This window comes from Gavialis gangeticus, unplaced genomic scaffold (assembly GCF_001723915.1).
Source record: "Gavialis gangeticus isolate Ggan-Ray unplaced genomic scaffold, GavGan_comp1, whole genome shotgun sequence".
Lineage (NCBI taxonomy): Eukaryota > Metazoa > Chordata > Crocodylia > Gavialidae > Gavialis > Gavialis gangeticus.
The window spans coordinates 44,552,187-44,568,545 of record NW_017728995.1 but is presented as its reverse complement, the minus strand read 5'-3'; the positions used below and the strand labels follow the sequence as shown (position 1 = coordinate 44,568,545).

Here is a 16,359-nt window from a genome sequence, read left to right as displayed (position 1 = left end):
TCAGGTCCCTTCCGACCCTAGAAACTATGAAACTAAGAACAACCACTGTTCATGCACTCCCTTCATGTTCAGTCCCTGGTTCTGCAGTGCTTCCCCTTACTATTGCCCTAAGCCTGTTGAAATTCACTTTTCTGAAGTCTAAAACTTCAATCCTGCTAGCTGATTTGCCTGCCTTGTGACAGACAGTGAATGTGATGGTTTTGTGGTCTCTGTCACCCAGGCTACCCTGTATATTCAAGTTGCTCACAAAATTATCTCCTTTGGCCAAGACCAAGTCTAAGACAGTGTTACCGCTGGGTGGCCCATGCACTTCCTGAGTCAGGTAGATTTCTTCAATACAGGTCAGGAAGCAGTGCAACCAATCTGACTTAGTTGAGTATTCCTCACAAGAGATTTCTGGGTAACTGAAGTAATCCATGACAATCATGTCCCATGCATGCACGGCCTCTGTCAGTTCTTGAGAGAACTCCAGATCGAGCTCCTCCCCCTGGCTTGGTGGTCTGTAGTATACACCTACACAGTTAGGTCTCTCTCACTGCCTCCCTCCCCACCATTAGTTTAACTCACAGGTTTCAAATTGTTCTTTGGAGCCAATGCTGGCCTCCAAGGAGACGTACTGCTCCCCTCACATAGACAGCTACACCTCCACGTTTCTTCCCTACTCAGTCCCTTCTGTGCATAGTGTAGCCCTCTATGGCTACGTTCCAATCATGTGAGAAGTCCCACCAGGTCTCCATAATCTCCACTAGATCATAATGCACACTGGAGAGTGAGAGGGTTAGCTCCTCCTGCTTGTTTCCCATGCTCCTGGCATTAGTGTACAGGCACCTGAGTCCTCCAACTGAGACCCTTGATTTCCTGTCACACTGAGGGAGAACCATTTCTTCAGCTCTTGCAAGAGTGGCTTTCCTAGTGTCCCCAACTTTGGAGCCTACTTGTGTGCCAGTCCTCAAGCATGTTCCAGTCAGTGTTTCCCTGTCCCCTGGTGATCTTAGTTTAAAGCCCTATCTTTTGTATAGTCATTTATGTCGGTACAAAAGACTTGAAGTTGATTGCCTGTTAACTAGACTATTTGTAAAACTGCCTTTTTATTAATGGGGTAATCACTTTGAAGGAAAAAACCCCTGAGAGATAAAACAATCATAAGTTTAATAGATTTCACAGATTTCAAAAACTTTAGGGCTGGAAGGGACCTCAAAGGATCTTCAAGTCCAGCCCCCTGCTCCAGGGGCAGGAAATCAACAGGGGTCATAGGATCCCAGCAAGATAAACATCCAAATGTCTCTTGAAGGCGTTCAAAGTAGGTGCTTGAACCACCTCTGGAGTCAGCTTATTCCAAACCTTGGGGGCTCAGACAGTAAAGAAGCTCTTCCTTATGTCCAGCCTGAAATGGTCATGGAGGAGTTTGTGACCGTTCGACCTTGTCATCCTTTGGGGCGCTCTGGTGAACAGATATTTCCCCAGATCCAGATGAGCATCCCTGATAAACTTATAGGTGACCACCAGATCACCCCTGAGCCAGTGCTTTTTCAGGCTGAAGAGTCCCATAGCTCTCAGCCTCTCATCATAAGGTCTGTTTTCCTGACTTCTGATCATGCACGTGGCTCTCCTCTGGACTCTCTCAAACTTCACATCTTTTTTGAATTGTATAGCTCAAAACTAGATGCAATACTTAAAGAGCTGGCAAGCTTCATAGCTCAGCCCCTGGCATAGAACTTTGAGAATTCTTCGTGCTCTGGTGAAGTGCCCGAAGACTGGAATAAGGCCAATGTGGTGCCTGTTTTCAAGAAAGGGAGGAAAGTGGATCCAGCAAACTACTGGCCCATCAGCCTGACCTCTATCCCGGGGAAGATCCTAGAAAAGATTATCAAAGAGACCATTCTCAACAGACTGGCCAGCGGCAAAATCCTGAGGGATAGTCAGCATGGGTTTGTTGTGGGAAGGTCTTGCTTGACCAATCTTATTTCCTTTTATGACCAGGTGACCTATCACCTGGACAAGGGGGAAGAAACTGATGTCATATATATTGACTTTAAAAAAGACTTCAATCTGGTATCCCATGATTACCTTTTAGTAAAACTGGCCAACTGCATCCTCGGCATCACCACAGTCCACTGGCTGGGGAATTGGCTCTGTGGTCAGACCCAGAGGGTGGTGGTTGATGGAAGTCAATTGTCGTTGTGTGCTGTGACCAGTGGGGTCCCTCAAAGCTCTGTCCTATATTATTCAACATAGATTTCATAGATTTTATAGACATTTGGGCTGGAAGGGACCCTGGAGGATTGAGTCCAGCCCCCTGCCCCAGGGGCAGGAAGTCAGCAAGGATCCTTACATACTCTGGGGTGTAAGCTGTAAGGGCTGGCTGATTTGAAGGTATCCAGCCTCTCAAGGTGTTTCTTCACAAGGTCAGCACTGATGGAGGGTAAGGAATCTCCCTCACCCAGGCCTTCCCAACCCGTAATGGGCAGGGGCATCCCTTGGGTCTGGTGAAAGACCAACGAAAAATACCCATTTAGCAAGTTGGCTTTTTCCTGGACGTCGGTAGTCAACTGTCCCATCTGGTTTAGCAGGGGTCCAATGTTGCCCTTGCTTTTCCTCCAGCTCCCCACATATCCAAAAAAGCATTTTATTGCCCTTGATACTTGAAGCCAGTTGGAGTTCAGTTGCAGCCTTGGCTTTACTGGTTTGCTCTCTGCAGAATATTCCTCCTTGGAGGTGGATCCTGTCCTCCATCCTTTGTAGGCCTTTCTTTTCAGATGCAGGAGGTCTGCTAGTTCCCTGAAGAGCCAAGGGGGCTACTATGCCCTTTTGCTGCCTTTCCTCTGAGATGGGAGGTTGAAACAAACAGCTTAATTCCCCTCATAACCTCCACTCCTGTCCCTCCCCCTTCACCCCTCATCATATAGAGCCCTCTTGCCCCTGCCTCCCCAACACACAGATCCCACTCCCCAATCCCTCCCCAACAAATAGAGCCCCTCCCTAACAAATAGAGCCCCTCTACCACCCTCCCCAACTATCAACAATGAAAAACCCTCTCCCCAAAGCGAAAACTATATACAACAGTCTCAGTCTCTGTCTGAATGCCAAACCAGGGCGCTGTTGGATAGGGGAACCTAGAAGGCAGACCCTGGGGAGCCTGTACCCCAGCCTTGGGCTATTCCCCTGCCAGTATGGGGACTGCAGAGACTGAAGTTGGTGTCAAATTCATCCCTGGGTGATGGTGGCCAGTGCTGCACCTGGAACCTCTGGGTCTTTGGATGCACGGTCTCAGGGTGAGCGGTGAGGCTGGGCCCAGGTGGGTGGCAGGGGACCCAGGGCAGGGGCTGGCTACCGGGAGGCCTGCAGGGCCAGCAACGGGGGTTGTGCAGTAGGTGCACGTACGTGACAGCCAGGCCCAAGACAGTGTCCAGGACCTGACAGTCAGTGTCCACAGGCTCCGCTGCCCAGCAGTCCATGGCAATGTGCTAGTACAGAACCCACAGGTGCTCCCACTTCACAGCCAGGACACTGGCCCAAAACACCCTCTCCTAGGCAATGTTCTCCACCCACCAGGACATAGCTCATGCCTCCTGCCCCTCAGCCAGCTTCACCAGCTGCTGGAGCAAGCAGGTTCAAGTGTGTTCCTGCTGCTGGCACAGCCGGCACATGCAGCAGCATCTGGTGGTGGGTTGTGGCACGATGGAGGCTGCATCCCCACTGGGGCTGTAGCTATACCCCACATCCAGATGTTGGCGAGACAAGAGACAGAAGCATTTTGTGAAAGTTTGCTGTGTGGTGCCTAGTCTCAGAACAGGGGTTGGCTGTACACAGGTGCCCAGGGACCATGGTAAGTCTGGCCAGGCAGGCCCTGGCCCAGGTGGCCGCCAGCTAAGCCCCCTATCCCTGCTTGCTCCCCTGGGGATAGCAGGACACTGGGTGCTGGCCTCAGGCAACCTGCCTCCCCTGCCCTCTTCCCAGCATGGGCCAAGCCAGGCTGCTGGCAGTACCTGCTCCCATGGCTTCCTAACCCACCATCCCCTCTCCACAGGCCTAATGCTCCCCCACTGCTGCCCAGCGCACAGTGCCTGGGCTTGTGATGTGAAGGGCTCGAGGACAACCAGGGACAGGGGCTGGCCATGGCCCCAACCTCCACACTGGGGGCCACTCCAGGCAGGTGCCTTTAGGCCATCTCCACTCTGCACGACTGCTGCATGTGCCCCAGGTGCCGTGTGATGAGCTGTTTGTGCAGGCTGAGGGGTGCCAAAGCCACTATACCCTGCTGATAATGATCCTCCTGGTGCCCCGGACACACCTTCACTCCTGGTTTGGGACCCTGAGCTACAATGGCCCACGGGGCAAGTCCAGCCTGCCCTGCAACCTCCATTACTGCCTGGAGGGCTACCTGGGGCAGTGCTACATGTCTTTGCCCCCCTGCTGCTGAGGAGGACATCGCCAACACTACCAATGCCTTTCTCGGGGTGTGAGAGGCCCGTGGCCACCCAACTGTAGGGACACGAACTGCTAAATAAAGTTTCAAGCTGTGGCCCGCCTCTCTGCATGCTTTGTAGGGGGAGAACCCGGGGCCAGGGGAGAGCAGCCATGCCAGCCAGGGAGGGGGACAGGGTCCTAGGCAGGGGTGTGGGCTGGCAGATCCTCCCCCCAATGCAGGACTTACCATGTGGCCAGGGTTGGTGAGGCTGGTGGTTCAGCACAGGCCTTCCCATCAACTATGGCAACTAGCTGCACCTGACTACAGGGATGCAGCTTGGATCCCGGGGCACTAAAATCTGAGTTAGCTGCTGCATGGAGGGTATGGTCTTATGGGAACAACCAGACTGAGTACTGTGGTCAGTCATGGCCACCCACTGTGTCCGCAAGGCCTTGACCTTTATGCAGTACTGCCACACCATCTAGGAGCACCCTCCCTCTTACATGCCACCTGACGGCCTCATAAATGTGGGCATTCAAGTGCCCACTCTGTGCAAACTGCCTCTGCATCACCCCAGAGCATCATGAGGTTGCAAATCTCCACCAGGTCCAGCTGGGAGATGGGTGGACAGCACAGGTGTGAGGATGTGGGTACGGCTGGGCCTTAATGAGGAGAAAACTGTGTCCTGCACTGGCTGTCTAGGATCGGCCACAGAATGACAGCTGCACAGGAGCCCAAACAGCACTTGGGAGCATTCAGCAGAGGGACACAGCCAGGGACTGGGAGCCACATGGCCGAGGCAAATGTGCACAGCACCTGCTAACACAGGAGACGCTGCTGGGAGTAAGCAGCAGATAGCGTGTGTTGGCCCTGCTGCCAGAGACAGCCAGCAAGCAGTCCTGGGGGATCTCAGGGCTGGGCTGGGGGTGCTGCAGGATGCAGGCATTTACAACACTCACCTGCAGACAAGCAGCAGCTCTGGCTAGGGGACAGGACTGGTAGAGGCTGCCTGCATACTATCCAGGGGGCACATGGGGCCTGCAGTACTCCTGGTCAGACAACATGATCTCTCAGGCTGATTGTGGTGTGTGCCCCAGGGCACAAAATGGCCACAGGCTTTTACAGTCTACAGGTAGGGCCTGCCAGAGAGCAGCCCAGCCCCAAGGCAGGAAGAGCTCCCAGCCAGGAGCCCTGGGGCAGGGCTCAGGGTAGCCCCCTAGTGGCTTGGCAGCCCTAACACTGAAGTTAGTGCCAGGTCACATCTACATGTGTGCTACTGTGCTTTAACTAATCATGACTAAATTTAATCCCTGCATTTGCAGGCATCAAATTTAGTCACAATTAGCCACTTTTACTGTGCAGTAAGTATGCAAATGTATAGACGTGCCCATATTGTGCAGTAAATTAGGCTAAGGCACAGTAAAGCATCTTGTGTAGATGTGCCCCTTGATCACTAGATCATAGGATTACAGATAATGGGACTTGAAGGAACCTCAAGATGTCATCTAGTCCCACTTACTACTCAAGGCAGGACCATAGTTGGTTGGTAGAGTTGGAAGGGACCTAAGCAGATCGTCTAGTCTGACCCCCTGCCATGGGCCAAATGATCCCAGCTAGGTGGCTGTCTAGCCTCCTTTTGAAGACCCCCAGGGTAGGAGCAAGCATCACTTCCCTTGGAAGTTGGTTCCAGCTCCTAGCCACCCTGACAGTGAAGTAGTGCCTCTGTCAGTCATGGTGCTAGCAAGAGTAGTACTGACAAGCCTATAAGTATGATGCTGTTGTTTTCTCCCAAGGTGTAGTCCCCTGCACTTCTCTACATTGAAGGGCATCAGGTTTTGGTCCACCCACTTTGCAGACCATCCCTGTCCACACCATCTGTCGTTGGGCTGCTGCTGCAGACTGCTGTGCTGGGCTCTTCCTGGCAGGGGACTGGACCAGGCTGCATTCTGGGTGGGTGGTGGCAGTGCTTGGAAGGGTGTTCAGGGGGCTATGGTGAATTCTAGAGTGGCTGCAGCCCCCCCATAGCACCATTCCCGTAGGCCCCCACAGCATAAGAGGGAGTGGGGCTGGGGCTGGGGCTGGGGCTGCGGCAGGGTTAGGCACTGCACAGCTGGGGTGGAGTGTGGGACTGAGCCACATGGGAGGGGTGGCATGTACCCTAATCTGCACATGAAGTGGGGCAGGTCCTGGGAGGGGGTTTGGAGGGGTTTGGCAAATTCTGGAGTGGCTGCAGCCCCCAACCCATAGCCCTGCTCCTGTAGGCCCCTGTGGTGATGGAGGGGCTGGGGCTGGGGCTGGGGCTGGGGCTGCCCAGCTGGGGTGAAGCAAGCAGCTTATCTGGGGGGTGCTGGCTCTGACTGCTACACGCACCCTGGGAGGCCATGGGGGGGGCATGTGCCCTCAGATCTGCACATGGTCGTGCCGGGCTATGCGCCAGTGTGGGCTGGGGCCAAGACAGTGCTGGGCTATTCCCTGCAGGGGTGTTGTGCTTTGCTGTGCTAGGAAGGGGGGTTGGGGGGAGGGGCTATGGCAGATACTGGGGTGGCTGCAGCCCCTCCTGTAGTCCCCCTCCCAGCACCACCACCACCTCTCTGGAGCACAACCTGGACCAGCCCCCAGCAGGAAGAGCCCAGCGCAGCCCCAGTCCCACCCCACCCCACCTCAGATCTGGGGGCACACACACGCCTCATGCCCTCCTGGTGTGCATGCAGCGGTGGCATGTGGTGTGTGCAGTGGTGTGCAGCAGCAAGTGCAGTACATATAGTGCTGCACCATGCCCTGGCTCAGCAGCCCCAGCCCCACTCCCTCCCTCCACAACAAACTTATCAGCCAGACCCAGCTGCTCTCCACATTTCATAGATTTCATAGATATTAGAGGCTGGAAGGGTCCTCATGAGATCATTGAGTCCAGCCCCACTGCCAGAGGCAGGAAGTCTGCAGGGATCAAATGATGCCAGCAAGATAAACATCCAAATGCCTTTTGAATACATCCAGAGTAGATGCTTGTACCACCCCTGGGGGGTGTCTGTTCCAGACCTTGGACACTCAGACTGGAAAGAAGTTTTTCCTTATATTGAGTTTGAACTGGCCTTCTAGAAGTTTGTGGCCATTAGACCTAGTTATACCTTGGGGAGTCCTGGTGAACAACTGTTCTCCCAGATCCTGATGCACCACCCTTATATACTTATAGGCAGCCACCAAGTCCCCCCGAGCCTTCTCTTCACCAAGCTGAAGAGTCCCATGTCCTTCAGGCTTTCCTCATAAGGATTGCTCTCTTGGCCTTTGATCATATGGGTAGCTCTCCTTTGGACTTTCTCAAGCTTATCCACATCCCTCCTGAAGTGGGGGACCCAAAACTGGACGCAGTACTCCAACTGCAGCCTCATTAAGGCCGAGTAAAGTGGGAGGTTAACATCTCTGGTTTTGCTTGAGATGCATTGCTGAATGCATGCCAGAGTTTGGTTTGGTTTGCTGGCCATGGCATCACATTGGTGGCTCATGTTCATCTTGTGGTCAATCAAGACCCTCAAGTCTCTGTCGGTCATAGTGCTAGCAAGAGTAGTACCTGAACCTATAAGTATGATGCTGTTTTTTTCTCCCAAGGTGTAGTACCCTGCAGTTCTCTACATTGAATGCCATCAGGTTTTGGTCCACCCACTTTGTAAGTGTGTCCAGGTCGGCCTGTATCCCTAGCCTGTCCTGTAGCGTGACCACCTTCTCCCATCATTTAGTGTCGTCTATGAACTTTGCCAGTCCACATCTGATGCCCAAATCTAGATCATCAATGAAGTTATTGAAGAGTACCAGCCCAAGCACTGAGCCCTGGGGGACTCCACTGGTAACCTTGCACCACATTGATTTGTTCCTATCAACTACAGGTTTCCCTTGATTTATGCAGGTTCTTTATATGTGAATTCGCTCTTATGTGATGAGCAAATTTAGTCCCATAATTCATTATATGCAAGGTAAATTCGCTCTTATGCAATCAGCATAGATGCCTCCCCCCCAAAGCAGGTATGTCTGTGGGGGGAGGGGAAAGGATCGTGGCCCCACTCACCTCAGCCCTGGCAGCAGCAGCCCTGGGAGTAGCCAGTACCAGCTGCATGCTGCTGGGCTGCACCATGCTTTGCCTGTCCCCCCAAACCTGGACTCACCCCAGCTCCTGGGCTACGCCATGGCATGGTGCAGGCAGTTGGTGTCAGCTGCTCCCAGGGCCGCTCCAGTATGGGCTGGGGAGAGTGTGGACAAGCAGAGCCCTGGGTGGTGCAGAGTGCAGCACTCACTCCAGCCCTGGCTGTAGAGGCCCCGGGAGCAGTCAACACGAACTGCCTGCACCAGAGCATGGTGCAGCCCAGGAGCAGAGGTGAGTGGGGACAGGCAAAGCACAGTGCAGCCCAGTGGCTGCAGGCAGCTGGTGCCAGCCGTTCCTTGGGCCGCTGCAGCTGGGGCTCGGGTGAGTGCCACTCTGTTCCCTCTGCTTTGTTGTCTTGTGCAGCCCCAGAAGCGGCGCCCTTTCCTCCACCCCTTCCCTAGTTCCAGCCTCACTCCCTCCCTTCCTCCCTCACTGCCATGGGAACCTATCCCTAGTTGTTGCAGTGTAAAGTGGGTTCACTTTATGTGAATTCAATTTTTGTGCCGTTCTCCAGGAACGCATGTACAGCATAAATTGAGGGAAACTTGTAGTACACTTTGGGTCTGACCCTGGAGCCAGTTCCCCATGAGATGCTCGAGGCCACAGTTCCCCAGCTTGGTCATGAGGACATCATAGGAGATCAAGTCAAAGGCCTTCTTGAAATCTAGATAAATAACATCAACCTCATCTCCCTTGTCCAGGTAACGTGTCACCTGATCATAGAAGGAGATAAGGTTAGTCAGGCAAGACCTTCTAGTAATAAAACCACATGGGCTGTGCTCCTGGCCACCTGCATGCTGCACCATGGCTGCATGCAGGCACACACGCAGAGTTCTGTGTACCCCCTATCTACAAGTCTTTCAAGTACCCCTCAGGTTATGCTTACCCCTGGTTGACAGCCACTGCTCTAGGTAATCTGTTCCAGTGCTTAACCAACCTTAAAAATAAAGGGACACATCCAGGCTTTGAACCCAGAATTTCTTAAATTTAAGTCAAGGATCATCCCCCTAAGCCTGTGGTTCTCAAATGTTTGTTTTTGATTCAAAGCACACCTTGGTAAACTCAAGGCACCCCTCGGTAAATGCAGTTCTTAGCTTTCATTCAGTTTTTGACTGGAAAAATAATAGAGTAATTATTCTGTTGCAAAAAACACAGACTAAAACAGGCCAGAATGTTTTTGACAGTGTAGATTCCATATGAAACCTCTAGGCATGTCCAGATGAGCATGGATGTGTGTTACCCTGGGGACAAATAGCAGTGGCATAGTTGTGCCACTGCTCTTGTTCCTGGGGAACACTCGTGCACGCTCACTCTGGCATGTGGCAAGTTGCCCCAGGTGGGGTAGGGGAGGTTGGGGCCACCACCTTAGCTGGTACCAACAGACTTACCTGGGGTCCTTGCGGCTTCCCAGGGTTCCAGCGGCAGTACTCCAACATGCAGAGCCTGGCCAGCAGCCAGGGTATGGCTCTGGCTGGCCAGGCTCCGGTTTCACATGGCATATGCTGCCACCAAGTCACCACCCCACTTTTTTTAGGTGCAGGTTTTTTTGACACTGGGATCTCCTGGTGTCAAAAAAACCTGCCATGCTGCAAATTAGCATTGCGGAGAATATCTGTATATGTGGCATGTGCAATTTGAGGCACTGCAGATGCGTCTCCAGCACCTCATACCACACATGTATGCTTGTCTGGATGTGCTCTCTGTGTTTATTTTGTGAATCATGTGTAGTCATTTGGAAAACTAACAGTGCTAACATTGCACAGTACCCCGTGGCTCACTGGTCAAGAATCTTGCAACACTCTGGTTGAGAATAACTGCCCTAAACCATCAAGGCACATTTGGCTCTCTTCCAATGTGCAACAAGATGGTGAAAGCATAGGGTGCTCTTCTACTTGAAGCCTCCATTTTAAAGCCTCTTCCACCAGGAAGCTTCTGGAATATTACAACTAAGTAATGCATGAGGAGGATGCCACCAAGGTCAGATTACACAAATAACAGTGGTTGCTGCTGGGTCTATGCTTTTACAGGCTTGAATAGCACAGCACCTTCTTCCTTCTTTCCTCCCTGATTAGTCTCCACTCTGAAGTCCTGAGAGTCCTATTTCTCAGTCTACAATGCTATAATATAGGCCTGTAGACCTGTTAAGTACATTGAGTAAAACTGGCCTTTGCAAATAGAGTCATTCATTAAAACACATCTGAAGGAGTAACAATATGTGATTTCAAAATCTGATACCTACTATTTTATATCCCTGTTCGGTATCACTACTATTTAATATCCCTGTTCAGTATCAACACGTATTTAGTAACGTGTGCCCAAATGTCATTAGACTGCAAAGACAATATACATGTAAGTGATTTTAAGCCAGAACATCTTCTATGAAAATGTACAAGGAAATAACCAATTTTTAAATCTGATACAGCTTTGGCAGGAGAAACAAAGTTAGGAATCACAATATACAGTATTATTAACTCCTAATATATACAACTAGGTATGTGTATCCTGTTGAAATGGGATGCTAGAACATGCACCAGTGGATAAAGTGCTTTCAAAATGCTACGTACTCTCTCCTGAAAAATTATGTCAAAAAGTGTTAATTATTTAAGTTTGGCATAGAAGACAGCAAACACCCAGTGTAAGAAACCATTCAGTACAAGCACTTGCTATAGCCTATACAGCTATTTCCCCAGTATAGCTCCAAACACCACACACCTTATAATCATATACACTAGTGAGAAAGACTGAATCAAGAGCCAGGACCTCTTCCACTTACTCAAAAGTATAACTCTGCCAAAGTCAATTAAATTACATAAAACTCTTAAGGGAAGAACAAGGCCCAAAAGACTTTGGTTTTGCAGTGTTTCAACATAAGCAGGAAAAAAATCAATAATAAAGAAATCAGGGAAGTCTAGGATAAAATATTATATGGCATATGACAGCATTTTATTGTCAGCACATTTTATGAGTGTTGAGTTTTTATAACATTTCAGTACAGTAGCTAAACTCTGAACTCTATTACTACTAAACTTTTTCCTGAGAAGTTTCAAGTATATACATCTTAAAATGTTTAATGGAAGATTTCAAAAGGATACTATTCAGGTGCCTATAACAAGGATGTTTTGAAGGATGGCTCCATCATGTTTTTACATCACCTCTACCATGGTTTTAAATTGCCTTATTGCATATGATTTCATGAATTTCCTCCTTCTCTCTTTCTTTAATGTAACATATCTCAAAGATGTACCTATCATGATATAGGCCTTTTTTATGCTTTTACTTACAAGTAAATAGCCACAAGGTAAGATAAACCATAAAAAAGAGTTATGTACAGCAGTGTTTACAAGCATTAACCCACTGTATCTCTCTGGTACACTGGCATTGATTTGGAATGTATCACTTGACAGAAATATAGTTATGCTGCAAAGAACCTGAGAGGTTCATATAGATCAATGTCAAATGATCAAAACTCTACCATTGTGCTAATAGAAAAGCCCCAAATTAATTTTCTAACTCTTGCAATTATGCTTATGTCATTAGTAATCAGGACCTTCTAGTAGTTACTCAAAGCTTCAAACTGCCATATTTTATCACAAACAACAGACAGCTTTTCCACCAAAAATCAGAACCCCCACCTTGCAAACTGGGGTATTTTTTTAAGTGGGGAAGTCAATTTCTTCACTATAAAAAGAAACATGCTTCGAGACACTGTGATGTGGCTGTCAAGATGGCTGCCACTTTTGTTTGTTTCAGCAAGATGAAGGAGGAAGTCTTGTGTTAACTCTCTCACAGCCATAACTATTGGCTGAGCCCTGTAACTTGTGTCTGAAACAGCAAGTGAGCTGCTGGTAGTCTTGATGAGGCTTGTGATGTGGAAATAACATTTTATTTATGGGAACATATGTAAAGAATGGCTTAAAGAACTAACCATCTTGCTACTTCCCATGAAAGAGTCTGGGGCCTAACCTTGTGTGACAGAGTAAAGCCTCCTAGAAATAGAGTATTCAGGAAGCGTGACATCCCAGGAGTCTGTATGAGGCAGCCAACACCAGGAAAGTCCTGCTGTATCCAGACTATCTCCTGGGATGCCACACTTCCTGGACAGTATGTCAGGGGTCAGCAATGTTTTTGGGTAGAGTGCCAAAAACACCCGCAACCTCGATTTGTAAGATATTGACGTGCCAGGGGTGGGTGGCAGGGGAGTAGGCCTGTGCGAATAGGGAACTATTCGATTTGGGTTTGGATTTGGCTGATTTGGATGCCAGAAATTTGATTTGGAGCTCCAAATTGGTTTCCTGCTTCCATTCGGCCGAATGGTCTCCGAAGTTTTGGAGCCAATTTGGAGATTCAGCCACAGTGTATCATGGGGAATCAATATCTATAACTTTTTGTTTTTTGTCCAATTTGGATGACACTTTCAGAGATGGTAGCCTCTGCTGAGCGCATGAAGCCTGCCAAGTTTCAAGGAGATAGTTAGCACAGATGCACAGGAGTTTGGGAGTAACTGCACCCCAAATTCTTGAAAGCAAAACTCATGTCACATGCAGGTGTTAAGCCACAGTGGGGTCAAAACTGCAGGGGTAGTAGCCCCTGCTGGGGCCACAAAATCTGCCAAGTTTCAAGATGATAGGTGCACAGGTTTGGGGGAAATTGTGCCTCAAGCTGCTGACAGGCAAAACCCGTGACATAGATGACCCTGTGTGTGTTAAGGTGCAATGGGGTGAAAACTTCAGGGATCCTAGCCCCTGGTGAGGCCACAAAGCCTGCCAAGTTTCAAGGAGATAGGTGCAGGGGTTTGGGGGAAACTGTACCTCAAGCTGCAGACAAGCAGAACTTGTGACACGGGTGACACCGTGTGTGTTAAGGCACAGCAGGGTGAAAGCGGCAGGCCTGCTAGCCCCTGCTGAGGCCACAAAGTCTGCCAGCTGTCAAGGAGATAGTGGCAGGGGGTCTGGGGCCCTGCACCCCTAGCTGCTGACAGGCAAAACTCGTGACATGGGTGCTTGTGCAACTGCCTGTGTCTGTGTTGGAGCAGAAACAGTTCAGCTCTGTATTATTTCCTCTCCTTAGTCTGTGGTTTTGTAGGTGTTAATTCTTGCTTGTTAACTCATTACATTTGCTAGCTACTGTGTATTGAGCTGGTCCCTGAGTGAATCATGATTGATTGGTAACACAGTAGCTTAGCAGCCAGGCCTGCAGTAGCTTCACGCCCCCCACTTCCCTCCCCCCCATGCTCCAAGACAGACACGGTTTGTCACGAGTTTTACCTGTCAGCAGCTAGAGATGCAGGGCCACAGAAACCAGAAGCTCCTGCACCTATCTCCTTGACAGCTGGAAGACATTGTGGCTTCACCAAGGGCTAGCAGGCCAAATCTTTTCCGAATCAATTCAGAAAGCCAAAAGCTTCCTACAATTCAATTCAGATTTGTAGATCCAGCCTCTGAACCATCTGAATCATCTCCAAATCCGAATCATGATCCAAAGCTTTGCACAGCCCTACAGGGGAGCCACGAGGGGCCAATCCTTGTTGTGGCAGCACAGTTCCAACTCCTTCCCTGCTATCTGCTCTGAGGCACATGTGCCAAGAAAATGGCTTTGTGTGCCATGCTCTAACACCCGCACCGAGGGTTGCCTACCCCTGCTCTGTGTGCTCAGGAACACTTACTCTATGCCACACAGTCATCCATGACTGGAAAAAATCTTTTTTCTACATACTTTATTTGGGGTTGTGTTGTATGCAGGAAAATATGGTAGCTCTTTTTGACAATGCTCTTACCCTTCTGAGACTGTATGCTAATTATGTAGAAAATAGATCTCCAATATTCTTTCTTTATTTCTCAGTGTAGGCTCAGTTTTGCAAATACAAAGCACTCTAGGCCTCAAAGCATTTGAATACTTAAGTATTGTTTTTTTCTTAAGTATGTGATTATCCCAAGGATTTCATTGAAATTATACACATGCTTGAAATTATGCACATACTTGAATGCTTTGTCGGGCAAAGGCAAGATTGCTCAGTATTCTCCAAGCCAAAGCTCTGTCTGAGCTTCAGGTCAAAATCAAATCTTCTTTTGCTCAGCTTACATTAGCCCTCTTGAGCACATATTACTGTGACCAGCCCATCTTTGCATACTGGAACTCTTCCATCCAAAAGTAGCAAATAAAACCTGGAAGAGTGAGCCATGTCAAAATATCCCAAAGAAAAGCAGAAAGTATATAGCCCAAAAAGGATAAAATAGCTTTCCCTAAAAACCAAGGTATTTGGACTAGTAAACAAAACCAGTAAACTATTATATTAAATGTAGATTTAAGCTATAATATCTGGATTTAGAGGTTACAGCTAATATTTAGTGCTTTGATTTACAGCTACCTTTAGGTACAGTAATTCACAATTAATATGTCATTATAATTTTAATTTCACATTATATTTCCCAGAATTCCAAAATGGGATATTGCTGGTTTATAATTTCTTCTCTGTAAAAGTGCCTGTTTTAAAATACCTCATAAGTCATATGAAAGAAATATGCAGATGCACAGCATCAGATGGCATATATCTGACATTTGCATTCTTTTCGACAGTTACTAACAATAATACCCCATGTAATTTAAGAATTACTTACCTGTAAATCCAGGTGCACAAATGCATGTAGCATTCAGACCTTCACTGTTACATGTGCCACCATTATGACAGCTAATATTAACACAGGGATCTTTGTATAGTTCACAGTGCCTTCCTAAGAAGAAATAATAATGAGTGTTGTTAACATTACATATATTTCTGATCAGTAAAAAATCAGTTTGTGGGAAGTCTTTATCATATGAAGCAAGGACAATGATTAGTATCATCAAAGCTTGATAGCCGTTCTCTTTGACAGTCAGATAAATCACAGATAAGTCAGTGAAATCAATCAAGTTAGGCCTTTCTAAATCCAATGCAAGATAAGACTTATATCTTCATTACTGAAGAAAGGTTAACACTGCTCTTCAATCAGGGGTCCAGTTTGTGTTTGTCTACATGACAAAATACAGAGCTGTACAATGATACCCCATCCCAGCTAGCTTGTGTACTAGTCTACATGGAACACAGCAGTGGCATGCAGAGATACCCAAGCTAACTCTGCATGCTCTACCTCTATAACCTAAGATAGATCAGCCCTATTAGCATAGTGCTGCACTCAGGCTTAAAACACTTAGTTCTTAGCAATGCTAATTAGTCCAGGTGCAGTGCCATGCTAACATAGCTACACTGCCTCTGGTTTCAGAGCTAGTGCATGTAGACCTAGCTGGGGTGTCCAAGTGGTGCAACCTTCACATGCCCTTTCTGTTTGCAGACCCTGGTAGACATGGAGTTTCTGTAAATATCCAGTAATATAGCAAAATACAATTTGGTAAGTTTTGTAATGTTCTTCAATGGAAAAAATGGTCATTAATTTCAGGCTGGCTTCCAGTTAACATGAAAAAAAATGTATGCGTTTATTAGTAAGCCTCCTGTCTCCTTTTCTTGGGAACTCTGAAGCAATATGGTTTATCAATCCATTAACAACAGGATCAATTTTATCCAAACATACATTAAAATAGATGTTGCTGCCAGGGCCATCCCAGGGGGGTGGGGGGATAAGGGGGTGTGAATCGGGGCAACTGCCCCAGGCTCTGCACCTTGTGGGGCCCCCACATACAGTACTGTACAGGCCTCACTGTGGCTGCCGTGCACCATCAGCTTTGCTGTGGCTGCCACACACCTCCAGCTGCACCGTGGCCACCACATACCGCTGGCTCCATGCTCTGGATGCTCACCACACCTCCCCCTTCCCCACTCTGGCCACTA

The 16,359-nt window shown here is 48.7% G+C and overlaps 1 protein-coding gene across 1 annotated transcript in view; it reads right to left on the bottom strand.

Annotated features, from left to right (window-relative positions):
* The window catches only part of DNER (delta/notch like EGF repeat containing), a 397,048-nt gene that overhangs the window by 32,844 nt on the left and 347,845 nt on the right, over nucleotides 1-16,359 (bottom strand). Inside the window, exon 11 of the mRNA XM_019503073.1 lies at nucleotides 15,155-15,268. Coding sequence (XP_019358618.1) covers nucleotides 15,155-15,268 — 114 coding nt within the window. The remainder of the gene's footprint in view (nucleotides 1-15,154; nucleotides 15,269-16,359) is intronic.